This window comes from Amphiprion ocellaris, chromosome 18, assembly GCF_022539595.1.
Source record: "Amphiprion ocellaris isolate individual 3 ecotype Okinawa chromosome 18, ASM2253959v1, whole genome shotgun sequence".
NCBI lineage: Eukaryota > Metazoa > Chordata > Actinopteri > Pomacentridae > Amphiprion > Amphiprion ocellaris.
Window position 1 is genome coordinate 32,014,947 of NC_072783.1, and position 26,074 is coordinate 32,041,020.

Sequence of the window (26,074 nt, forward strand, 5' to 3'; positions counted from 1 at the left end):
AACACTCAGCTGCTCTATGAGTGTGTTTCATCCTCTTCTATGCCCAGACTCCTGATGTCCTCCCTCAGGCCCTCTCAGACTCTCGTCATTGATCACCACAGTCCAGCCTCCTACACTCCACTCTGCCAGGGATTATCCACCTCTTCCACTTGCTCTGGCTTTTCCACTACCTCTCGCTGTCTCTCAAATTGCCGCTTCCTCTTACAATCTTACTCTCGCTTTCATATCTGTCATGCGCATCAACCCAGCCAAAGCTTTCTGTGACTTACACGCACACAGAAATAGGAGGGAAAATATAGGAGGGAAAACCTCTGTGGATATTTCTGTCTACTTCTTTCAAGTTATCAAACAGTTTGTATCTTATGAGAACAAACAGTCTAATTATACACCTCCCTCTTAAATGGTTAGATTCCATTGGCAAACAATCATTTTTTTCTTCATGCCCTGCATATGTGTAGGAAGTTAGGGATTTTTCTGTTTAAAAAAAATCTCTGGGAATAGTGGGTTTTCACCAAAGATGTGTGTCACACTCGCTTCCTTGGAAGGCAATATCTGAAGCTTCCTCCTCAGATAGTTTATTCTCCCCAGTGCTACTCTGCCAGTGTGTGAATGTTTGTGTGTGTGAATGTTTGTGTGTGTGAATGTTTGTGTGTGCGCGCAAATGCACAGACTCGCCCGCATGAGTTCTTCAACTGCAAAAAGAGTGGTGTAAATTATTGAAAGTTTAGGTTTGACACTGCAGAGCTCAGTCTGCTTAGAGGAATCCCCCTACAGATAGGTACAGACAGTAAGAAAGAGTCCTACGCTCAGTCAGAATAACGAACAGGAAAGTCCAAGGTAAACTGTTCCACTTATGATCAACATGCCCCAATGAAAGCTTGGCCTTGGAATGTTGTAATCAGTGTGGCTGCATGAGTCATTGTCAGAGTTCCAAGCTTGTGAAGGGAAGCATGAATAGTTTTTAAATAAACTGATAAAACAGATTTTTGTTTTGTTTTTGTAATATTATCACAAAAGTAAAATTAACAGCTATATTACCACTTCGTTTCTTCATTATCAGCATGCTGCAGACACCTTTCAACGTTGCAGTGAAATTTGGTAGAAAGTTAAGTCTTTAACCAAGGAAGAAGCCGGTGATTTTTAATCAGTCTTTATTTATGTTTTATGAACGTAAAGCAGAAATTTCCTCTGAACTTGTTCAACTCTCTCAGTGAATCAGCAGTTCTTAGCAGTGATGTGACAGATTACAGCATGTGTATATATTTTTTGAAATGTTTATTATGCGCTCTCCTTCCCATGACTGTGTGCTGATAAGTGCATGTTCGTCTGTATTTTTATTTGTATTTTTTGCAGGGTCCCACCCAGTGGCATGTGCAGATCATCATGGAGAAGCTGCTGAGGACAGTCAACAGAACAGTCATTTCCATGGGCCGGGATTCCCCTCACATCGTAAGTTTGTTCAATTCTCTGTAGGTTTTAGCAGTATACCATGGTAAACCACAGCTCTTTATCTGTTTTTTACTATTTTTTTTTTTTTTTAAACACACATGCATACTTACGCACACACACAAGCCTATGCACCACAACCAGATTTGCTCCCACAGGCCCACAGCAACTCCAGTTCCAACCCAAAACTATCATTAAAGGTAAATTCTATCTTGGCAGGAATGCTTTCACACAACCCCAATCTAAGAGCAGCTTTGATCTGCTCATATCTTTCTCCAGCCAGTTGTTTGTTTGCTGGGGTGTGTGTGAGGGTTGTTTTTATCTGTGGTTTACCTGTTTGTGTGCCTGATTCTCACTTATTAATACATTTGTGATGCTCTGTGCTGTAATCTAATCACTGTACCCCTCTGCTATTGCCGTTAGCATCCTTCTTCAAATCACTCTCTCAGCAAGAGCTTGGTAGCAATTAAAGCACTTATCAGTCATTGTGCAAAATATGCCTACAAATCCTTCATCCATTTTCATGAGTCTGAAAAGTCCAGTTAAGGTCACCTGTAGAATTTGAGTAATGAATTTCTACTTTTCTGTTCTTTGAATCATTCTGTTGCGTCCTGTTGATGCTTGTCTTCATTAGAGCTGCATGTAACGTGTGATGTGTTGACTTTGAAAGGGAGTCTTCAGTAGTAAATATGTAATTTTTATGGAAGGTTTTGTAATGAAGGGGATCCTCAGAGAGCACTTAAAGGTACTTTAACGGCTCATTTAAATGTAGCTAAGTGTTGAGGCATTTTCTCTGGATTTGATGAATGTGTACAAAAATAGAGAGTCAGATGGTACTGACTTACATTGATACTGTTGCTGGTCGGTGTATCATTGTTTCTCCTCACATCTGAGTTGTTTGTTTTGTGTGTCTGTGTGCAAGCATGGCAACCTCTCCATCTGGGGAGCAACAGACGACAGCGTCACCTGGTTAAATTAAAGCTTTTATTACCAGTAACTGAGCCACACCAGCAGAGAATGATTTAATAAGGCCCACAGTTATCACACTGTGATCACCCTCTGTGTTTGTGTGCACGTTATGTCATAGTGATATAATACGTCCACAGCACTCATCCTTTGTCCCCTGTGTCCTCTTTTTCTCTCCCCTCTATCACATGCTTGTTTTCTTTTTGGGTTTCAGGAAAGTGATGCTTGCAGATTGCAGAGATTTTGTAGCTGTTCTTTCTGTGTCTCACTCTATCTGAAGGTGTTCCGGCAACGCACCGAGCAAGTCTAGTAGACGGGAAGCACTCTGTTGTGTAACAGATCACTAGCGTGCATCATACTGAATAATGTAAAGCTAATGAAGCTGTGAGTTGAGCGGAGGCTGCCCTGCTGGCTGTTTTCTCCCAGCCAGCTGCCCAAAGGAGGTCTAGGACTCCCACTTATTCTCCCCCTGTGGCTCTCCAGTCTATTCATTGTTATGCCAGAGATTGAGACTCTCCATTGTCCTGCCTGGCTCCTGGTCAAAAAGTTTGGAAAGTGGATTTGGAAAAGAGATTGTACTTCACTGGATATGTTGTTAGAACTTGGCTCAGCTCCCATTATAGCTCGTCCTCTGCTAATGCCATGTTCCCTCTATTTTTCACTGCAGTGGGGTTCTTTTGATCATGTTCTTCAGACATGGAACTTGCGTACCACTTTGTCTAAAAGGCTGTCAAGCTGAAGATAGCACATGCAGGTCTCCTCTCTGCTGTATTATACTAAGTGCATCTATTTCAGCTTCCCCCTGTAGTGTAGGTGAAATGGTGTTCCTTGCTTCCAGCTGTGTCCGCTGAATGGTGCCGAGGAAGACCAGCCTCCTTTCTAGTTAATGAAACCACTGACCTCCTGCGGCCCTTGTTGAAACTATCTGCTTTGTATACATGTGCTGCAGCTGTCCTATACACAGCTTGCTGTTACTGTCCCCACTGACCCCTATCTTGTCAGCTATTGGCTCTGTAGCTAGCTAGCCACTGCACTTGACTGCCTTGACATTTCTAATTACCTGAATAATATTTTGCATCAATGTGCAGTGTCCTTTCATGCAATGGAAATTAGAGGTCATATGAAAGCCAATGGCTCTTTCTGTCAAACGCTATGCATTATATAGTACTTGGAACAGGAGCTGCATCTGAATTAGAGCCTTAAATCATTATTTCATGATCAATAAGGTTGCTGTAAATTTTTAACAACTATGAGCCCCAGTTAGCGCCGCTAGAAGCGTTGTAGCTTTCTAATCAGAGGGCTGTTGTTGCCGCCTCTGGGTACTGCTGCCTACTCTGCAGGCACATTGCGCGCTGCTGCTCACACAACACCGCATCCAACCACCGACCTTGTTCTTCTGAGTGGCAGCCTCTTACATTTAGATTTATGCATTAACGTTGTACTCTGTCTCTCTCTCTCTCTTTTCTTTCTCCCCTCTCCTCTCTCCTGGCGGCGGCGGTGGACACAGAATGTTGATGAGAATGATCACAGTGACGACTTTGGGGGCGGTGGTTTTGTTGCGTGTTGTCACTGCAGTGCTATGCCTGTTAGCGACTTATACCACAGCATCATCACACATTTGCATCATTGGACATCCTTGCAGGCTGTGTCTTTATATTCATGTCCACCCTCACACAGGTTGAAACGGGTCCTTGTGAATTCATTTACATTAGGATAGTAGCAGAAGCATTTTGGCTGTTCCTACTGAAATTACCAAGTTCTGCCTTTATGCCCTTGAATTACATTTGGTCTAATTTAAGCTTCTGGATGAGCCTTGCAGATACACATGAATAGGAAGCTGCAAATGGAAAAATCTGTGTATTACGTGCTAGTGCTCTGCTTCCAAGGTTGCATAATTTGTTATGCATTGTCAGCAAACACCTGAATGTCAAAACCGATATTGTAGTATACTTAAATAGCCAGTGCAGAGGTTTGAAACAATGCTAGACGGTTATCTAATAACCCATTGAACTTTTTTTGAACTGTGGCTTTGAAGAGGGCTCGTGGTGATAGTTGGCTGCAGTGCTCCACAGCTATCCTGATGATTTTCCTGCAGTGTGCAGAGGGAATGGAGTGGAAAGCTGCAGGGGAAGGACTCTGCGTTATTGATTGACAGTATGGGGCTGACCGGCTATTGGGGCTAGAGCTTTTCCTTTGCTGCATGCACTCACTGAGCGAATACTGTACAGTGCAACAGTGCACCTATTCAGATCTGTTTCGTTCCTCTCTTGCGTGTTTGGGTCTCTGTATCTCTCACTCTCTTCATCCTTATGTCTCTATATCTGTTTCTGTCCAAATATTTCTCTTAGCATCTCCTTGCATCTTTCTGTCTTCTCTCCCTCGCTCTCTTTCTCCCTCTCCTGCTGGCCAGACTGCTGCAGAGCTCTTACAGAAAAGAAGCATAGTGAGATATGGCACTGCATCATAATGCCTCAAACATGCACTTATCACTCGCTGCACCTCTTCTCCCCTCACCTGTGCTGAAACTTTGACTGAGGATCCCTTCGGGTTTCTTGACCCTGTAGCAAATCATGTCAGATGAGTGGCCACTGTCAACACTGTGTGAAAAGCGCTGTGACTTGCATGCTGATGCCACCTTCGAACCACAGAGGACCGTGTTTAAAGGATGTAAGAGTGCAAGATGTTAAGCTGCACTGGGTGTCTTGTTTGTACCTTCAGTACTGTGGTGTAAACATCCACTCAAGGGAAGCCCTGTGGAGATTATCGTGCATTGGGTAAGAAGAGGAGGAATAGTGCTGTCTGCCTGCCACAGTGCTTCATGCATCTACGTGAGGGTCACTCTGCATCTCTGGGGCATTTACTCAGCGCTTTGTGACTAGTTTACCTCCTGGGCCCACTTCATGACTGCTCTGCATTAACATCAGCAGGTGCATGTGTGCACACGGTGGACGCATGGACTCGCCTGAAAGTCACAAACTGTATTACAGTGAGGAATGGATCGTGCAGTGAGTGTAAGCTTTGGATTAGAAGCCGTTTCCCAGGCAGGTTGACTTTGTGCACCAGACGCTCTACGCTGCTTATCTCTCTGCTGTATTCTGCTCTTGTGTTGTGCATCCCCACGACATCAAAGAGATGCAAGGCTGATTTTATTTTCCACCTTACCTCCGCTTTTCATCACATAAGAGTTTTTTTTGCATACAGAATTTTCAAATGATGTGAGTAAAATTAGTTCTCAGTAGGTTAGTTCATCCAAATTACAATAGATACAGTATTTTCTCATTTATTCCTAGTACCACATAGCCATGCAGATAGTTTGCCCAAGGTTTGTGCTCTGTCTCTGAGAATGGAAGAGCAGAACAGTGGAGGTAAATGAAGTTTCCTTCACAGTTTTCATAGCAATTAAACAGAACTATTTAAAACATTCAAAGGCACTGAGTCTTTGCAGATACAGTGATACTGTGAGGGTAATTCAGAGCGCAGAAGTCGGGGCAAATAAAATCTGAACCATCTGACATGGGCTAGATGCCATTAGAAGTAAGTGAGGAAACATATTTTGTGATTTGCAGGAACCAATCCTTTATCCGGTGTTTGTCTGCTTTAAAAAAAAAAAAAAAAAAAAAGATAAATTAAAAATCTGCTCGGCTGCTTGGGGCTCTGCAAATGAAAGTCAGTCTGCTTCAAATTTTGAGAGCTCTGTAGATGTCTGTTTTTATTTTCATATTTTACATAATAAATATCTTTATTTTTTCTTTTTTAAAAAACTGTATAAAAGACACAGTATTGCACATAATAAATCAATTGCACTTCTTTAAGGTACAGATAAATGTCTAGTTCTCTCTTGATGCTACAATATAACTAATGAGAGAAACCAACCCGGCATGTACAAGAATGATGGCGTGAATGACATGTTACCAACAGAATGCAGCATGCTTGGAGCTTGTAAAATTCAAACCAGTGATATCTAGTTGGCTAGGTATTCTTGTTGTGTTGTTTCATCTTTGCCCTTGAAACCACTTTGGCACATTTGTTGTCTTTTGGGGCAGTGTTTTTGGCTTTTAGAGTGACTTCGGTTTTATGCTCCTGCAGGAGTTGTTAACTTAATCTTGTTTTCTTTGAGAGATATTGGCTGCTTTCCCACTCATAAAATAGTATTAGCCCTGTTTGATGATACACAACAGATACTTAGATACAGTAAATTCATGGATTTTTTTGGCTATACATAGTCTTTAAACCCTGTGCGAAGTTACTACATGAGTTTTTACTTTATAGTCAAATAAATGCAAAGCAATGAGCAGGAGCTAGTAATGTTTTCTTTAACGGGAAAAAGAAATAAAAGGACATTTGTTGTTTTGTTTAAAAAATGTTTCTTGAAAAGCTACAAAATATCCTGCAAAATCCAAGGGTTGTAAAAAGCATGCAAGGCTACACGCCTGCCACCCTGCATTATAGAAGCCCTGGTTGTGATCTGAAGTGGCACATTCAGTCTTTCTGGCTTGGTTTCAGTAGCTATTGTAGTAGCTGATGCAGGATACTGCAGCAATACAATCACAGATATCTTCTATTACCCCTCACATGTGCTAAAAACCAACACTATTTGTTATGCTTGGTTTGCTTCTGTGTGTGTCTATACTTTCATACTGATGGCCTGCATGGATTCCTTCTTTTCTTTATATTGTGTTTCAATGACCATATGCACTGTGAGGTTAGTAAGAACTCTATTTGATGTATGAAAACGAATTTGAAATGATTAACGTCCTTTGCATTGCAGCTCTTGAACTGCCCTTTCACTACAGCTCAAATCAATATATTCCACTAAACCTTAAAGTGAATGTATATAGATATATGTTTATATAGAAAAAAGTACATTGACGTCTAACTTTGCAAATGTTATTAAGAAAATAAGTGTTATTTATTCATTCTTTACTTCAAAGTCAGTCGATTCATGGAGACATTTTAGCGATGAATAGAAAGTTGATCATAGAACTCCAATAAACATCTCTGACATTTTGTCCTTTAGGTCTCTTCTTTAGATAGATATGAAAGTCTTCGATCTGTCATGGTTAGTAGGTAATCTACATCTGTGAGTTAATACTCAAAATAGTTCTTTTTAATTATTCTGGAGGAAAATGTATCCTGAACAGTGTTAATTGTGCTTTGCAGTACAGTGATATGCTGTTTATGGAGAGCAGTATGGTTGAAATTCCAACCTCTCCGGGAGGCTGGGAAGAAAGACAGAGTCCCAACAGGTGAATAGAAATGTGACGGACTCTGAACTGTTATCACAGAACAGGACCCCGCAGACGTCAGCTAGAAAAATATATGCAAATAGACAGCGGGAAATCAAATTCGTCTTCTCACCTTGCTGATCTCCAAATATGTTTCCCTGGTGTAATTTCACACCCTGTTTGAAGAAATTAGCTCAAAATAACTCTGAATCCACACTTGTGTCCCGTTACACATCCTGTCATCTCGTGAAAAAGGTTCAGTATCCAGTTGTTGAGCTCTCCATTAATACTGGTTGCCAGGTCTACAAAATCCAAGGAGATGTGATAAAACATTAGACGGTGGATAAACCAAACAAATACGGATGACCAGACGGACTGTTAAATCCTGTGCATCGGTAGCAGGGGAGGAGATGGTTCTGTGTTTTCACAGGAACCAAAGTTTCCAGCGAGCGTGCTTCTTGGAGTCAGCTTTGGACTTGCGTTTTGGGGTGGAGGTAAAGGCCTCCTGGGGGTAAGGCAGGGGGGGAAAGTGGGAGTCCTCCGTAGGACAAAGCCTCTTCATCAGTGGCTGTAGCTTGTCCTCCTGCAGTTTGAAGTCCAGTTCCACACTGTAAGAAAAGAAACACAGATGTGATCAGCACAACCACTAGCTAACTTTTTGCATTCAGGTTTTAACAGTAGGGACGTTCACATCTTGCTGATGAAGGCATTTTTAACTAATTGGTATCGGTACAAACCTACGCCAATCCTTAGCTTACATCTGCTGTCATACAGGTGCAGTTAAGAGAAGGCACAAGTTGTGGGAGTATATTAGAGATGCAAATTTTGAATAATTTTCTAAACAATCAGCATTATCATCAATCAATAACTGATTGATTGATAAATAATACAAACTAAGCAGAGTGGGCATTCGACCTGCGCTGAAACATGATTAAAGCTGCAAAGTCATTTCTGTTAGATATACTGCTGGGACGTAAAAATCCCATTTTGTCTTAAACACACAATCTCTGGCTGGAAGTCATTAAGTGTCATAGAAACCATGGTCATGGTGGCCAGTTGCTAGCTAAACCCTCCCAATGCTGGCCAACCCGGAAGTGCCTGTAGCCCTGCTGAAGCTTTCCAACAAAGTTTGTGACCAATTAGGAACAGCTTGGATGCAGAAGTGCATTTTTTTTCTTAATTCATTGTGGAGCTGTTTAGCTTTCAGGCATATAAATTGGATTTACCTTTAGTGTATTTAAACTGTGTACTAATGATAGTGCATTTGGACTCCATATTGGCATACATTGAATATTAAATGACTTGGATTACATCAGCAGCAAAAAAAAGCTTAATCAGGACATCCTTAGTTAACGTAACCTTGTCCAGATTCTATTGCAATTTTTACTAAAAAAACAAAACAAAAAAACAATAGTGTATATTTTATTAGAATTTAGTAGAAAGCCTCTTTGTTTTCAGATTTTTCTGCTGGTTTCTGTGTTAAGTCGCTGTTACCACTTGCTGGTGTCAGTGCAGCCTAAAGCTTCATTACAATTCCAGGAATACTTTTAACGTGAAATATGTAGAATTGACAAGAATGAATAAATGGCAGTATTTCTTTTATAGTCAGCAGTAGAATTTTAAGTATAGTGTGTCTTTGTCCTCCTTGCATAAATGCACTCAAAATGCGGCTTGTGATGCATTTATCATCTGAGTGATATAGTTCAGGTACCAGTTATTTTTGGTCCCTTATTTTTTATGATACTTGGCTTCCATTATTTGGCTTTTATTTAAAACGTTTTGTTGTTTATATTCATCTTTTATTGACAGTGAAACCAGGTTTTTCCCCTTCATGCTTCTCTTAATCTTGACTTGTTTTGACTGTTACATTCCCCCTACAATCATATTACGCATCTACGTCGTGGCATTCTCGCTTGACCTCTGAACTGGCAATCTGTCACAGTGCTGCTCAACCTGGTAAAGTGCCCTGCATTTCTGGCTCGCTTCATCTTTATTTCCCAGTAAAACCTCACAATTTAGACTGCTTTTGATTGCATCTGGCTGCCCATTTTGGCTGCTGCCACTGCTGTCGTTTTTGTTATTTTCATTCTTATTGTGATTCATAGAGCGAGAGGGAAGTCCATTAGTGTTTTTCCCAGTGAGCAGTGCTTGGTCACTAGAGAGGGTGCTGCTCTGAAGATCATTTGCTTTGCTAAAGCTGAGTTTAGAGCTCAGGATTTTAGTTTGTATCATGTTGCTTTGATCCCTACACAATATTACAACATCAGCAAAAAGGTAGTGGGGATGCAGAGTGATTTAATTTGTGGGATTTTTGTGCACACATAAACGCAGAGACTTGTCTTTCTTGGTGTATGCCGCATTCCCCAGAGTGCCTGGGATTTATCTGCACCAGCCATCATTGTAATCCAACGCCCGCACACATCTGACTGCTAGGTTCTGCTAAGTGAAACTCAGATTACAGCCTCAGCCGTGGTAAGAGTAGAGGGACTGTAATCTGCTAAAGCTTCCTCCAGCCACCATCTAAGTCAGGCTGCCGGAGAGTCTTACAGGCAGACTTACGCAATAACAGCAGGCTGCCTGCTCTGATTGAATACAGCACATCTGGAAAGATTTTTAGAGAATTTTAAATAGAAAACTAGTTTTTAACCCTTCATCATGTTTACAGCGATCGTTTTCCAGGTGAGAGTGCAGATTATTCTGTCTGTTACATCTCAAAGCACAATCAAATAATCCTTGTCACAGTGCAATCAGCCAGTTTTAAACAAAATAAATGTTGGTGCCTGATGGTGACTAAAGTGAATGTTGGGTGCTGAACCAGACATAGGGCTTAAAACACCATTGCTTTTGTCAATAAATCACTTGCTGTTAATTACACTGGTGTAAATCCATGCTTGTGTGTGTGCAGGTACGTTTGACTGCATGAGTGTATCAGTGCATACAAGTGGGAATGTGTTTGCTCTCAGTCTGTTAGATGCCTGATAAACCAACTGTTATAGTGGTTTTGGTTGATAAAAGGCAGGTGGGAATCACTGAAAAACAAATGCACAAGTGCTACATAGAAAAGAGGGCGTAGTAGTGTCCATTGAATAAGTTCCTCCACAGGCCAGGTGATTCCATATTGTTAGATTTTGTTTCATTTGTTCACCAGGATTTCTAAATATGTGTGAAACCACAACAACCAAAAGACAACATGAATCATTTGCAGTTGTCTTTGGTTTGCCGAAGCCATTGCTGAATTCCAGAAAAAGACTTGCAAAGCCAATGTTCAGCCATGCACATGAAACGTCTGTCTTGTTTGGCTCGGAATTACTTTTCGATGCTAAGGAAAAGAGATTTATCCAGAGCGCTTTTATTCATCTCAGTAAAACCTCCAAAATTATATTTTGCTTTGAAGTCCAAGGAAAGGTACAGTAATTCATACCTTAATGTTATTTCACTTACAGATTACAGCAGCTGACTTGAGTCAAACGATTGAAATTCTGACATAAAAACTGAGCAGCCAGGATTTTAGCAGGTGCCATTAAATGAGGTCATATTACTCTTTTGGCTCCAGATTCCATTTGAAGTTTGAGGCCTCCTTGGCACCTGAGCATCCCTGAATATGGCTTTTGGTCTGCCAACAAGCTTCTCTCATTTCTGAAGATGCAAGTCAAAGTTGACCCATAAACAATCTGCCTAAATTGATTTTAAAGTCCCTCTAAAAGCTTTAAACTTGAGCTTGTATAATTAATCCAGTCTGTTTCGGATTTTCTTTTAGTCCTTCTGCTGAGGCTCTCTTACTGTTGATTTTATTTGTCTTATGATGTTCTATTTAAAGGCACACAGATACACGTTTTTTTGTTTTGGTTTTTTTTAATATTCTTTTGGTCAGGCCCAAGGGAACTGAACTACATGTGTGAACACAGCTCTCAGGCTCCTGTTGTATAACAAGATCGTGATGTCTTCTGATGTAAAACTCAAACTAACATACTACATGGGCTCCAAAATAATCGAGGCTCTTGCAGCTCAAATAGCTGCATCAAAGAATTCTGCGATCAATGACTGTGTGTCTATGAGAGCGCAATAAATGGGTGCCATTGATGAAGCAGTGTGCTGAGCATTTCGCTGCGCCTTTTTCATCTCTTAAAAAACCTTCAGTTAATGCTGTGTAAAGGCACGGAGAAACAGATCGCTACTATTTTTTGGTCATCTATGGGGAAGTGCTGTAGCTTAATGCTGTGTCACTTTGTGTGGGATATTTTTTTTCAGTCTCACACAAAAACACACACACACAAATGCACCACAGCAGTGATAGGATTTTCCCCGCTCTTCAGTATAAGCCTCTAATACTGCTGAGGCTGTTGTTGCTTACATCTATGGCCACAGGTTATTGCCCTGCATGGACATGAATCCATTTAACCTGATTAAAAAGCCTTTTGTTTTATTGGTGCAATCATTTTTTTTTTTTTTTTTTTAATTTTATTTATTTATTTTTTCAGTTTACGCTCTGTGAGAATACGGTACATTGTCAGTGCCTTTTGGTTCACAGTGTGGCAGTCTTTGCTTTGTTCAGCTCTTCCCTTTGGTTTAGTGTGTAGGGTCAGCTGTAAGTTAACTATACAGTTATTTTTGCAATACATATTGGTACACAGCATAACATTATAGTCATAATAACTGCTGTTAATGAGCTGATTATCAAATATACTTCATAAACAAGTCTTGATATCTAAATTACAATGCCGAGTTATAGTGATTACCATCTGAACTAACTGTGTTGGGTTAAGAATACCGATTTAGCATTGTACTGTAACATTGTCAGACTTGCTATGGGCTGCTAACCCCACTCTGCTAGATTTTATTTTCAAACTTGTAGTCTTCATCTTCAAGTGACGCTACTTGAGGGAATTTCTCATATTTTTGTGCAGCTCCACTGCACCCAAAAAAGGCTTTATACAGTTTTTCCCCCTGCATATACGATAGTACTTTTATATTTTTTATAGCACATTGCATACAGAGGCAGGTGAAAGTCCCTTACATTAAAATGCTTAAAACATAAGGCAAAATGGTATAGAAACATTTAACTTTAAATTAAAAGAATAGAAGATATAAAAGATTTAAGCATAAAATATCAAAGAAAAAAACTATGGACAAGTTTAGGAGAAGTACAGACAAGTTGTAAACCAAAATCTCTAGAATATGTAAAAGTGGCACATTAATTAAAAGACAAAAGAAACATCTATGACTTCGTTTTCAACATGACTACTGGTCCAAGAAGAGAACCTGATTCCAGCAGAGACATAATGGCCAAAAGCTAATTCATCATTTTTGGGTTGAACTCATGGCTCCACTAGCTGACCACTCCCCACAGATATGGTGCCCTACCAGGCTTGTCCTCATTAAACATATCTGATATATTTTGGGCTTTCAGCATTGAGGGAGTTATAAAGAATAAGTAAGGCCTTAAATTCAATTCTGTTTCTAACTAGAAGCCAGTGCAATCATTACAGAATTGGAATGATGTGTTCTCTTTTGAACCAGTCTAATGGTCATCTTGGGGAGGCCAGGAAGGATACAAGAAATAAATGCACAAATGAGCTTTTCTAAGTCTTGCCTGGACATCAAATAACTTAATTTAGCTGTGGTAAAGATAAAAAAATACCGCTAGTTCATACAAAATGTCACAGAATGCTAGGAGGAGACAGGACACAAATTGCAATAGGTGAAAAACTTGCAATTTTTCTGCAACATACTTCCATTCTGACCATTTTTGTGACTGCACACTATGAATCCATCATGCTACTTTAACCTGTCGTACTGAGAAAAACAGTAATTAGTTCCACAACTACTGACAAGAGTTTACTCTGAACAGCATAAGCTATTGTAAGTGTTTAGCATATAACCATTCATGAGATTTGTCTGCTGTAAGTCTGTAGTAATGACCAGAGATTAGCCATCGAGAACATTCTGAAATGATTGCTTCAAACAACATTGTGAACATTGCAAGTTTGAATTTGTGCTTCGACCTTTGTTGCATGCCAATCCCTGCCTCTCTGCCTCTCTACCTGTCAGACTCCATGCTGCACCACCCAGTCAGACATAAATGCCATGAAAGTGATTTTGAAAAGATAAAGGTTTGCACTGACATCTGAGCTCATGTGCAGAAACCCCGTTCATACAGCTCAATTTCTGCACGAAGGATAGCCTTTAATAAACATGTTTATATTCCCTGATTCGACACATGTTTACACACTGTTTACACAGCGTCAACTGTGAATAATTATTTCCCTTTTAGCTTCACATGGTACCTGCATGAATGATTGTCACAGTCTTTTCAGGCTCAATAAAGCACAATGTGAATAAAGATGAAAGAATGGGCTGCTGTGACAGCAGAACAATGTCAGAAGCTGGTGGAGAGTAGCCAAGATGCATGGCTGCAGTCATCAAAAACGATGGTTATGCAATCAAGTACTAACTCCTGTGTGGATCATGTCTGTAAAACAGACAGAAAAGAAAACATGGAATCCTAAAAGCTGTTTTTGGCAGAACAGTGCCATAGCTATTGATGGAAGAACTGAAGGGATTTTGGTTATCAAGAAAACCATGGAAAATTGGCTAGATATCAGCTCTTAAATTAAACTCTTATCAGCTATTTTTGTAGTTATCATTACATTTGTCCAAAGAAATATACCTTTAGTGGTACCAGGCATTAAAATGAACAAGAAATTGAAGAAAACAAGGGCGGCCTAACAGTTTTTTCCATGACTGTATGTAAGAATCCAATTAGAGAGCCACAGATACCAAACTAGTGACCTTGCACCTTCTATGGATGCAAACAACCTATAGATTTGTGATAGTCAGAATACTTCTAGCAGTTTATTTTATGTTCACTTGTGTTCTCTTTTGTGGAGCTGAATTTGCAGAGCTCTTAGTCTACCAGGCGGATCACATAAAGTAGATGTAAAGTGACCTGTGGCTTTGGAATAGCACAGCAAGGATAATTAAATGTCACAGAAATGGAATAAAAAAAAAAATCTGCATAACTTCATTTAGGGAGAAAAATAGAAAGAAAAAATGGTAATTTCATCTGTGAAACATTCTCAAAATGCCTTGTAATGAAAGATTTATTATTCTCTCCCCAGCCCAGTTATCAGCATCTCCTCATGAAAGTGTCATGGGCCCTCGCTGCGTCACTCCACATTTATGTTACCCGCTAAAAGAGAACAGTGAAACGTTGTTGGCATTTTCCTGTCCCCTAGCTGCCACTCCCCTGAGGGGGTTGTTGGATCAGAACAAATTGAAGAAAGCACTTTGGACCTTGGCAGTCTTTAACCTCTCTCCCTCACTTGTTCTGACTCCTGCTTTGTCTCCCTGTCGTCCACTCCTTTTCTTGTCATGTTTTCTGCTCTCTCTATAAAACAAGTGTATATACAAGAGAGAAAAAAAGAGAATCTTGTTCATTCCTAGTACCATGCATAACCTCTCATTTCAACTCATTCATTGCCACACTCACACCTGCCCTTCATCCCACTTTAAAACATCTGCAAGTTTTTATCTCACGTTTGTCTCTTTCATCCTCTTGCTTTTATACATTCTCACCCTGTCTTCCCTTTTTTGTTCGCTTATCTTCTCTGGGTATGAATGTGCTCTTCTTGACTGTCCTCACTGTCCCTTCACACTATCTGTCCTACCAAGGATCAGTCCTGTAGCTATGGTAACCAGCTTGCCACCATGTTGGAAAACATTATTATGCTCGCACAGAAAGAGATATCTTCCCCACAGCAGAGTCATGCGGTAGGATCGTCCTGCTGCTCAGTAATTTCCATATGTTATAATGTAATCAGCTCTTGAGCCTTTAGCGCTGCTTAATTGAATTTCATAGCCTCAGACAATAGATGGGAGATTCTTCCTCCTTTTAAAGGCCCATTCCTTTGTTGATTTTGCTTTACTATCTATTTGCACTGCACTGTTATTCAAAGACTGTTCTACCATCCGATAGTTAGCTTAATGATCGACTGTAGTGCCCCGTTTTCTGTATTAATCGCGAGACATGCAAGCTAATGACAAAACTGTGCTGATGGGAAATAATTGTAGTCTGATGTGAACAATGCGACCCAGTGGTGGGGACCTCCCCAATCGACTTCCTTAATCACAGCCACTTAAACCTATCTCCCTATTTGATCAGCACATTAACCCATATAAATGCAATGTGAGGAAAATGAGATTACAGGGTTTTTGCATCAAGACACATCACTGGAATGCATTTCAAATCCCCTGCTTTTCTGCACCATCCCGTCTGTCTCGTTTTCTTTTTCATCCAGCCTCTTTCTGTGTTTGTCTCTCATACCTACTCCCTAACTTCTTCCCTTTTTTCTCCCACTCCTCTTCCCCTCTCCCCACCTTTTCTAAGTAACAGATATTACATCACCTGGCAAGATGGAATGAACTGCAATAATCTTTTCATCCCTTTTCTCTCTTATTCTGTTTCAATGTCATGCACATTGTATTAAGCATTGAATCCCCCAAGTTCATTTGAAAACACACTGCTAACTGTTAGGAGGAGATAACATGTTCAGGAGCAAAAGTGAGATAGAGGAAGTTACTGGGAGGATGAAAGGAAGACTGACTGCATTCAGGATGGTTAAAAAGGAGGAAAGTGGGACCAGACAAGGACAAGAGACTATAGAAACTTGTGTATTCTGTTTGAAGTCCATGCCCATAGACTGCAGCATCATATTGATCTGGTGCTGTTGTTATGCTAAGGATGGGCTGGATGATGCCATATACTCCTGGACAAATTGATTATGTTGAAGAGTGCATGGCTGACTCCTTACCGGGCTGCGTTAAAATGATTTATGGGCCCATATGTCCACTGCAGCCCCGCTTCATCATAAACCCAAGAGTTAGGGGTTTGGCCCTGGCACAAAGACACAAACATACACAAAAAATCCTAATAGATATCATAGACAGCTATTCTTCCTACACACTGCATGTTCCTTCGTAGCTCTCCTTCCTATCCTCTGTTCCCTCCACCTCCAGAGAGGTTGTTTTCATGGAGATCTAAGTAATTAGATTGCCATTTAATCCCCCTGCTTGTGTGAATACAAATGCTATATTTGATTCTGTGTCCAATCAACACAATTTACCATGACAAGCGAATCTCTTAAAGAAGAACTCAGGTCAATTTAACAGATTTTAAACATCTCACTTAGAAATTTCTGCCCTTTATCAAGTTGAAACCCTGCCAGGCGCCGACAAGGTTTGTCAACGATGAGCCTCCTGTGTTGTATTGAGTTTTTGTTTTTCTGCACTTCCTCCGCAGATGAAGCATTTCAGTTGATTGTGGCAGATCTGGGAAGCCGAATGTGGATTTTTGACGTTAATATAGTGCCTGTTTGAAGACAGTTGTCATTGTGTGTGCATGATCAGTGTCGACTGAATCAAAGGACAAATCTGACCTGACTTTATCTGCGACACCTTTATATAAGAATCAGTTTCTCTTTTGGGCTCCTCTGTAACAAAAGTCTTGATAAAACAGGTATGTTGGATAACTCACTGACTCATATGTATAATTGGTTCTTATTCAAATTGTAGCTTTTATTGCAGCCTGCGTTTTGCATATTTTAAACCCTCACTGGGATTTGAGGTCATGTTGACATATAAATTAAATACCTGTACCAAAACACCAGTGATCAATGTAGATAAGGTACACTCTGAACTGCCAAGAATATCTTGACAAAAAGAATCTTAGAAAGGAATTGATGTAATTTCTTAAAAAATAGACATGTTATTACGCTGCAGCTTGTGCTACCAAGCATAGCTGGTTTTTGATCAGACAGACAGAACAGAGGATAGGTAGACTAAAGGAAGCAGGGCCTGTTCCACTAGGCCAAATCCCAGAGTTGGCATTAAACATGCTAACTCTGTGCTGACTAATATAAAATACTAGGTGGGATCCCATCGCAGCAGTCAGTCCCATTTCATCCACCCTTTAATGTTGTACACCAAACCATTGCCTGTTAATTAATGTTCTTTTAGCGTCCTTCGCATCATGTGCAGCAATTCAGCACGGTTCACCTCATCTTGCTGTCATTGAATTGTTGTTAAAGCGGCATTCTTGTTGTCCACCCCGCGGCTATGCAGGCGGCCCGCTGCGATTTAAGAGCAGTTTACCACACGATGCACCTTGCTCGTCTCCAACATCACAGGGAACAGAACTATGCCCTGCTCCTTGATTTTCAGGAGCCGATTGAAGTTTGGCCAGAGGCTTATCAGTTATTGAGAGCAGTAGATAGAAAATGATTTAAATGGCTCTTCAGAAGAAAAATGCAGACTGACTAGAAGAGCAGTGACCACTAAAAACAGTTTTATTGATCGCCTCTCACCCTCCTACTTTTTTTTTATCTCCTGTATTTCTCATCTTTTTTCCCCCTCATCCTATTCTTTTGGACTGTTGGCAACATGAATTTTCTTAGCACAAAACGGAATAACGGCCGGACTGTGTACACATATATGAATATACAAGTTGTGTAATGCAATTTTGTGCACAAAGAGCCCTCATGGGTCTACAGACTGTCATTGTGATTGTGTATCAAAAAGGGAGGATTGAGCTTGACAGAGGTGTCAGAACCTGCAAGACCCTACCGTTGGTTAGAGCCACCTACTGTGTACTTTGACCCCACGCTGTTTTACATTTGGGCTGTAACTAAGAGTTATTTTTGTGTAGAATAAATCTATGGATTTTTATCCAAGCTGTCAGCACTGTCAACAAAAAGTAATGTCAGTCTGTCAAAAACTTTATCCACATTAAATGGAACAGGAAAAACTGGATAGCTTCCCTTGAATTTGTCAACAAACATTTAGGATCCCCAGTGGATGGGTCCTCGCACCACTGTTTGTGCTTCAGAATGAAATATCTTAACAACTATTGGATAGATTGTTGAGAAATTTTAATAGCTTTGGTGATCTCTGCACCTTTCATCTGGAATCGATGTCATACAAAAATATGACACATCCCCCTCGTACAGGCCTTATATTAAGATGGTGACCAAGGTAAAGATCACACCTGTTTACATATCTGTATGTTAGCACTGACAGTGTGAGCTGATATTGACATTTAACAGTAGTACAACCTCACAGAGCCTCTGACCAAACCGTAGGTCCTCAGTCTTCATTATTCCATTATTTATTTAGTCTTTCAAATGTCAGGAAATAGTCCAGAGAGCCCAACTGGAACACGGGTCAAAAACTCAAAGACTCAATTTACAAAAATCCCTAAGTCGGATTAGCTGGAACCAGACGTTTTTCAAACTTTTTCTCGAAAAACCACTGAAACAAATAATTACCAAAGTTTATTCGGGATTATTTCAAACTGACTGACTGAACAATTAACTGATTCCTTGTCCTTGCATCATTTGACACACAGTCACTCACAAACAAATCTAGACAGTAAAGTGTTCATAAGAAGATTACTTTTACACTGTGTTTGACTAATGACTGTGGACTCACGTCTTTACTGGTTGTCAAATGAATTGAACTGAAGTTGAAAGTATGCAGAGCTTCAGTTGGCTTGGCAACAGCTCACAGTGCTGATATTTCATGATGTTTGGATGGTAATTAATTTCACCTTTCACGGCCCTGTGTGCACTCATTCTACTGCATGTGTCCTCTCTACTTTTCAACCATCTGCCCTTTTCTGTCTAAATCCAGCTAACGCTACATTTGCTAAGCATCCTTCAGTGAATGAAGCGACGTGCGGGGACAACAGGAGAATCAGACAGAGACGTATAGCTTTAAAGAGACAGAGTGGTGTGTAAATGTTACATGTCTGCATGTGCTCATTAGCAGCGTTCACATTAGTCTTACGCTCCCGCTCCTTCCCTTCATCTCTGCCGTCCCTTTTCCACCTGTTCACTTTCCCTCAAGGAGAAAGGACGGGGCACATTTGGATCATCGTGTCTTTGAAGAGGAATGGCCACTAACCTGTAAATAATGCATGCGCTGTTCCGGCATGTGTCACAGTTGGCCGTGTCCTGTCCGGTTCGATAGGAGAGTCTGCGGGGAAGATAAGAGTCGTGAATGAGTAATTACAGGACTGGTTAAGCTGCTCCCTCACACCTTCCTTTCTCATCTTATTTGTCATCCCTCGTTAGCGAGGACCAAGTAAATGAGGGTGATGAGGAGTCACACTGCCCCCCTCAGTGTCCTGTGCCTAGCAGCCAGGGCAGAAAGAGCGCAGTGTCAGCCATTAGCTGTGACTGAGTGATTGGAGGTCAGATAAGGCAAAATAGTGAACACAGTGAGCTTATGTGAATTGAAAGATAGTTTTTATCAAGGACTTTTTGTTCAGGATTGTTGCGTTACCTTCCAATTACATCACAATGTTTTTCATGCAATAATGAATAAAATAAGTTTGGCTGCAACAAATTAACAATTAGCATTTTAGTACTTGATTGATTTTTAGACATGAAATGTGAGGGGAGAAAGAATGGCACACCCACGGACATTGAATATTTTATCCGAACAACAGTTAATAACCCAAAGGCATTCAAAGTACAGTGACATAAATCTGCAGATACTAAACTTAAAAATGTGCTACACGTATTTCCTAAATTGTCGTTGATTAATTTTCTAGTCAGGTAATTTACTAAATATTTCAGCACTAACAATAGGATTCTGACTAACAGCCTTGAATGTTACTTGTTGGAATGAGCAGCTCCCACTGCTTTCCCAGGCATTTTCTCCTCTTTTACTCACACCAGTGAAATCCCTCCATTGATTAATCCGTTTAGTGTGGGATGGTGTAGTAAAGCGTACAGTGTGAGTTATTACCAGGAAAAAACTGAAAACTGTTTGGGTCTTCGAGGCAGATAACATTTTACTATTATGTTTAGTAGCAGCCAATTGGCTTCATATAACCAGCCTGTCTCAGTTTCATCATATTGATATTCAGACTAATCAATATAATAATATATTTTATCCTGTGTGTCCTTATGCTGTTCTGTCATCAGCTGTCTGTGACATATAACACTGTCACAAACCAAATCCTCATATGGATTGCTTTTTCTCAAGGGGCAACTACAAACCAAGTGATGGCCTTGAATGAAACGAATGGTTACATGCTTCAAAGCCTTAATGGCTTTCTTATTGGATTAGCATGCGGAAAGTTTCATACAGTATTGATTGACAGTAAGTGTCTCTTCTTGTAATTAATAGCATATTACAATAGAAGCACTTTGAAGTCATTTTACCAAAGACATGCGCAAGAAATCAGTCCTTTGTTGGCTGTGTTTCATGGTGATTATACTACTGCATCAAAAGAAAGCAGTCTGGTAGTACACGTCAGACTTGATATAGCTGCTGTTCACATAGATGTTGTCCATCATCAACAGCCGTCAAAAACATTTGTTGATTAGCTTTTTTGCTCACGGATGTGTGAACTATCACCAAGCATGAAATCTCTGGAACTGCCTTTATCACAACAAAATGCGAAAGGTTCAGTTCACCAACTATAGACATGTTTTATGTACATATGTGGAGATTGTGTAGGTTGTATTTGTCCAGGTTGGGAGATTTCTGTTTGTTTTTCTGCTGTCACCCCATTATAACGTAGATTACAATCTATATCTGTTCATTTATATCAAAGTTTCATATTTGTTTCTCCATGAAAATAATCCCTTCCTATCTTACAATGCCTTAGATGTAACTCTGTGCAGTTACTTCCTCTAGAATGTGCCAATCGCTGAAGCTTAAGCTGTCGGCTTCCCTACGACTCTGCTCAGGCACTGTAAAACTACACAGTATCAAGTTGTAGTATTGGAGGAATTCAGTCATACGTGTTTGAATTGGAAATCGATTCTGGAGAATAACAATAATAATAAAAATAACAATATGGAAAGTCCCACCCTGCAAGCTGATAGGATTGTTTCCTCAGATTTAAAACCCCAGAGGTTTGAATCTGTGTTTTTGAGACTGTTATTGGTACACAAGAAGGAAATGCTCATCAATGGCATTGACTGCTTGTTTTGCTCACAAAATGTCTTCTCACATATAAAAAGACATCATACAGAATGTGTAAGCAAGTTACAAAGCTGAATGTTCACCTTATCCGCCTTCACCTTCATCTTCATCTTAAATGAACAGCAATGTGTCGTATCAGAAGCAATATTATAGTGGAGAAAATCATTGCTACTCTGCAAAATCTGTGAAAACTGAAAACAAAAAAACTGTTCACAATGAGGTCTGTGGATTATCCACAGTCATGGGGACACTATTTCTGGAGGGATTTGGATTTTTGCTGTTGAATTACAAGTTTAATTTCTATTATTTTGGGGTTTAGCCAGAAATGTGGCTAGATCCCAGTAGAGGTAAGTCAGAACAGACAGTCACTAAGTCAGGGTTTGTGAAATGAACAACCCAGCAGAAGTTTCCTCCTCACTGAGGCTAATGTGCTAACTTTCACATTTAATTCCTGTCTTTCATGTTTGCAATAGCAGAGACATTTTTCAGCTCTCTCAGTAGTACTCTTGTCACACTGCCAATACGATGCAGCACCAATAAAAATTAAACCACCATCATAAATCTTTTCTCCTTATCTGCTGCACGGCTTTCTGTGTTGTATATTTTGACAGGTATATTAGAGGTGTTGATATCAATATTGCTGTTAAACGCTGGCGCAGAATGAGGTGACAGAGTCCAGGAAGAGCATGCAGTGCGGTCATGGAAGAAGTTTAGATTAATTTTAATTAATGCACTTTCCATTGGACGTAGGTTGAGATTTCAGCACAGCGGGCAAGGTCACAGGCATGTTCGCTTTATACCAGATGAGCCAATCAATAAGCAGCCGATATGTTGCACAGGCATCTGGGCTGTGTCCTTTGAACAACTCCCCTCTATTCTTTCTTTCTCTCACCCTCATGCTGTCCAAGCCTCTCTCTCCCTCCATCAATCTCTCGTCCCTCCCCGCCCTCCTGTCTCATACTGAGTTGATAAGAGAAAATAAGAGAGCAGAGCTCATTTCAGCAAGCCTCCCTGGGGAGAGTGAAGCCAAAAGTATTTATACACCCTCCCCCCTTTTGTGCTTCTAGGTGAGCTCTTCCAAAGGTCAGTGAGTGGTTGGAAGTCCAGAGGCATTAAAAACATGCACACATACACATTGCAAATAGACAGGCTAGCAACAAGTTCCCATGAGTGTGATTAATTGGGTCTGGCCTGCCAACACTGTGTGATGATACAGCATTATTTCCAGGCTTTGTATGGCAGGATGCAACCAATGATGCACTCTTGAACTGCAGCGCACCCTTCACAGTGGTGTGCTGTATCCTCTGGGCAGGGATGTATATCTGTGTGTGTGCTTGCTTATATAGTGTGTGGGGGCATGTCAGTGTGCTGCAAACCTTTTTCTAGCAGCTCGATGAGAGCTGCTTATATAAACTGGAATAGCTTCACCAGTTTCATTTCATTTTTTAGCTATCAACTTTAACTTTCTCTGCTCTTGTTGAATTGCCAAGTAAAAAGTTGTTTTGAATCCTTAATGTCTGTCCCATTCATTCAGACAGTGACTGATGATGTGTATTTGTGTCACTTAAAAATTCTTAGTTGGACATAAAACTGTCCCAATTGAATCATCAGTACCAAAGATGAATGTATTTATTTTTCATTTTTGTTCTTATTTATTTAAGTCTAAAAGTTAACTACTAACTCCAATTAAATGGTGACTCCAAAACGTCCTTGGCTCCACTTATATCCCACTCAGTAAAATCTAAGTTATTTTTTTTTTAATGACTCATTATGGTCTCAATCACTAAATGTGAACCTTCTAATGGCTATCTTGGTGATCTTTTTGCAAATGTGTGCTTCGTTCTCACCACTCCTAGATTTGAAGACTTATGGAAGACTTTGATGTTTGCCATGTAGCCTCTGATGGGCAGTCTTGATGGACGGCTGGCTCTCCTGCTGCTTGCTGCCTGCTGCCCTCCTCTGCTCCTGAACTCGCTGGGGAGAGCAGCAGACAGACTTTTGGAGCTTCTGTTCAAAGAATAAACAATGATTTTTTTTCTCCAGACACGGAGTTCTAGTCTGTTTGTGCTTTAAGTGTTGCACTAACAAGATCCACAGAGGATGCTGTCACGCCATATTTTCGTAAATGTGATGTTTGTTCTTGATTACAATTATTCAGAATGTCCTTGTCCCAACAAAGAAAGGCTCATGTTGACCATGAGCTGCAACTCCGGGCATCAAACCAATAGGTAACGTCACACCTCATCCATATTTATACATAGTCTATCCCCAAATACAGTGGAGCATTTCAGTTAGAAACATTCATTCACAGACTCTAAAATTCAGATTCAGTTCATTTGAATTAGTTTGTTGTTTGTTTGTTTGTTTAGAATCTGCGGTGCGATGATTTGCTTTCAGTTGCAGCAACGAAGCGTTCTGAAAGCTGTGCTTTGAGTTGCACAACAGTTTTTTTCAAAATAAAAAATTCAACTGAGCCTCCTGGTTTCTATGTTTAGGATCACTGAGGGTATCATTAAAAGTTTGAAATGGGAATTTACAGTTACTTCAGGGACCAGCGGTTCCTTCCACTTTGTATTCTTCTTCTCCTTCACTTTCTCTTTCTTTTGTCATGCCATACACTCACTGTCTTTCTCCTGAAGCCACACAGGAGAATGTTGGAGAAATAAAAGTAGACGTTCTTAGAATCAGTACTACAACCAGTCTCTAGTTGAAGTGGCTTTTTGATCTTGTTGTCAATGGAATGTATTTGTTATTAAGTGTACCAAAGTCACGTTACACTTCATTTTTTCTCTTAAACGTGTTTTCTGTGATGAGGGACTGTGTCTTTTCTTGGTCTCAGCGCATTAGCCATAAAATTTCAATTTACATCTGAGTGGCATGTATAGTGCATGCATAGTGATGAATGCACACCACTTCCATTAAAAAATGATGACACATAATATAGGCAGTAACGAATCTGATGTATTTGCACTCACAATTCACCTATAGCCAATGGGCACTGATACTTGATGTGTCCCTGACATTTATATAGATGGAATATGAAGCTAATGAAGTGGGAATAAAGTGGTGTAAGAATTTTTCCTTGGCTTGCCAAAACTTTAGAGCTTGAAAACTGGAAATTTGTGCAAGACAAAGATAATTGTGCTCGTACAGACAAATAACGGTTCACTTGGCCTTGGATGGATTACAAGGGGCTTATACAGCTCACTGACTTGAACTAAATATAGGTATTTGTAATTAATGAGTGGAAACACAATGTGTTTGTTTCCTTCTGTATGTGAACAGATGGCGTCATTGAACAATAGTAGCTAATTTTCTTTTTTTAAAAAAAGTATCTCATCTCCTCTCCTCACCTGCACCTCCTCCCCTCCTCTTCCTTCACTTCCCACCTGCCACTTTAGACACGTCTGATAAGCCAGATGTGCTTGGCAACACCCTGAAGAAGGCTCCCCATGCTACAGCACATGTCTGCTTAGTGTTTCACTCACAGTACACTTTTATGAGTTTGGTGATAAGGAGCTTAAGGTTGGTTTGTGTGAGACTGGAGGAGGATAATTGCCTTTTTAGATCATGTAAACTCTAGACTGCTCTAAGATCTGTTCCTTACTCAAGGCCTGTTGAATAGGAGTTTAACCATCTTATTCAGTCAAATCGACACGGAGAATTGTTTTCATACACTTTGAAGTGTTTGCAGTTGTCTGCTCATTCGTTATGAGCTCACCATGTTTGTTTATATTTGCTACAGGTTTTGGATATGTTGATTTCATGAATTTCTCGCTCCACACCTCAACACAGCGCTGGTCAAAACAGATAGGGATCTGGCTGCCGAGCCCCAGCAATTCGCTCACAACAAATTGGCCATTTTGTTTGCCTCATCCCTTTGGACAGACAATCCTTTATTTCAGCAGGCTTGATGCTATCTGCCGTCCTTTTGTATATATTCAGTATCCATTGGATAGTAAATGGCTTTTTCACAGGCCAAGGCTTTTCCAAAGACCTTGGGCTTACTAGATAAACATTATAGTGTGCCAATGTCCCGTTTAGTATTTTGCTTAAGCCGTAAAATACCTTGAAAGTGTCTTTCCATAATTTGATATCCTTGACAACATGTCTTCAGCATCCAATTCACATGCTGACGTAGTCAAATTTTGACTATTAGTGCTCCTATTGATTCTAAAGCTGATATAGGCTACATTACTACTGATACTGACTTGACAGACATGCTATTGTTTTCACAGGCTGAATCAGTTCAGTAATATCGAGAACATTCTGCTGTTTCTAGCTGATGTCACACAACAGGTCATCAAATTGCTTGGGCCAAATGAGTAAGAAGGAAATGTGTGTTCTGCAGCATCCGCTCCCCCGTATCTAGAAGAAAATCATCACCAAAGGGCACTACGTTGTAATAGCACTGCAGGGCACATCCAGGTGAAAGCCACATC

At 40.3% G+C, this 26,074-nt stretch overlaps 2 protein-coding genes across 4 annotated transcripts in view; one reads left to right on the plus strand and one right to left on the minus strand.

Annotated features, from left to right (window-relative positions):
* The window catches only part of dock1 (dedicator of cytokinesis 1), a 187,648-nt gene that overhangs the window by 76,225 nt on the left and 85,349 nt on the right, over positions 1-26,074 (plus strand). For all 3 annotated transcript variants that reach the window (XM_023271467.3, XM_023271476.3, XM_055004433.1), the window contains exon 27: positions 1,354-1,449. In XM_023271467.3, the coding sequence (XP_023127235.2) occupies positions 1,354-1,449 (96 nt within the window). The remainder of the gene's footprint in view (positions 1-1,353; positions 1,450-26,074) is intronic.
* insyn2a (inhibitory synaptic factor 2A) overlaps positions 1,153-26,074 on the minus strand; it is a 37,447-nt gene continuing 12,525 nt past the window's right edge. Inside the window, exons 3-4 of the mRNA XM_023271488.3 lie at positions 19,596-19,667; positions 1,153-8,245 (exon numbers count right to left, since the gene is read on the minus strand). Coding sequence (XP_023127256.1) covers positions 8,062-8,245; positions 19,596-19,667 — 256 coding nt within the window. The 3' untranslated portion in view covers positions 1,153-8,061. The remainder of the gene's footprint in view (positions 8,246-19,595; positions 19,668-26,074) is intronic.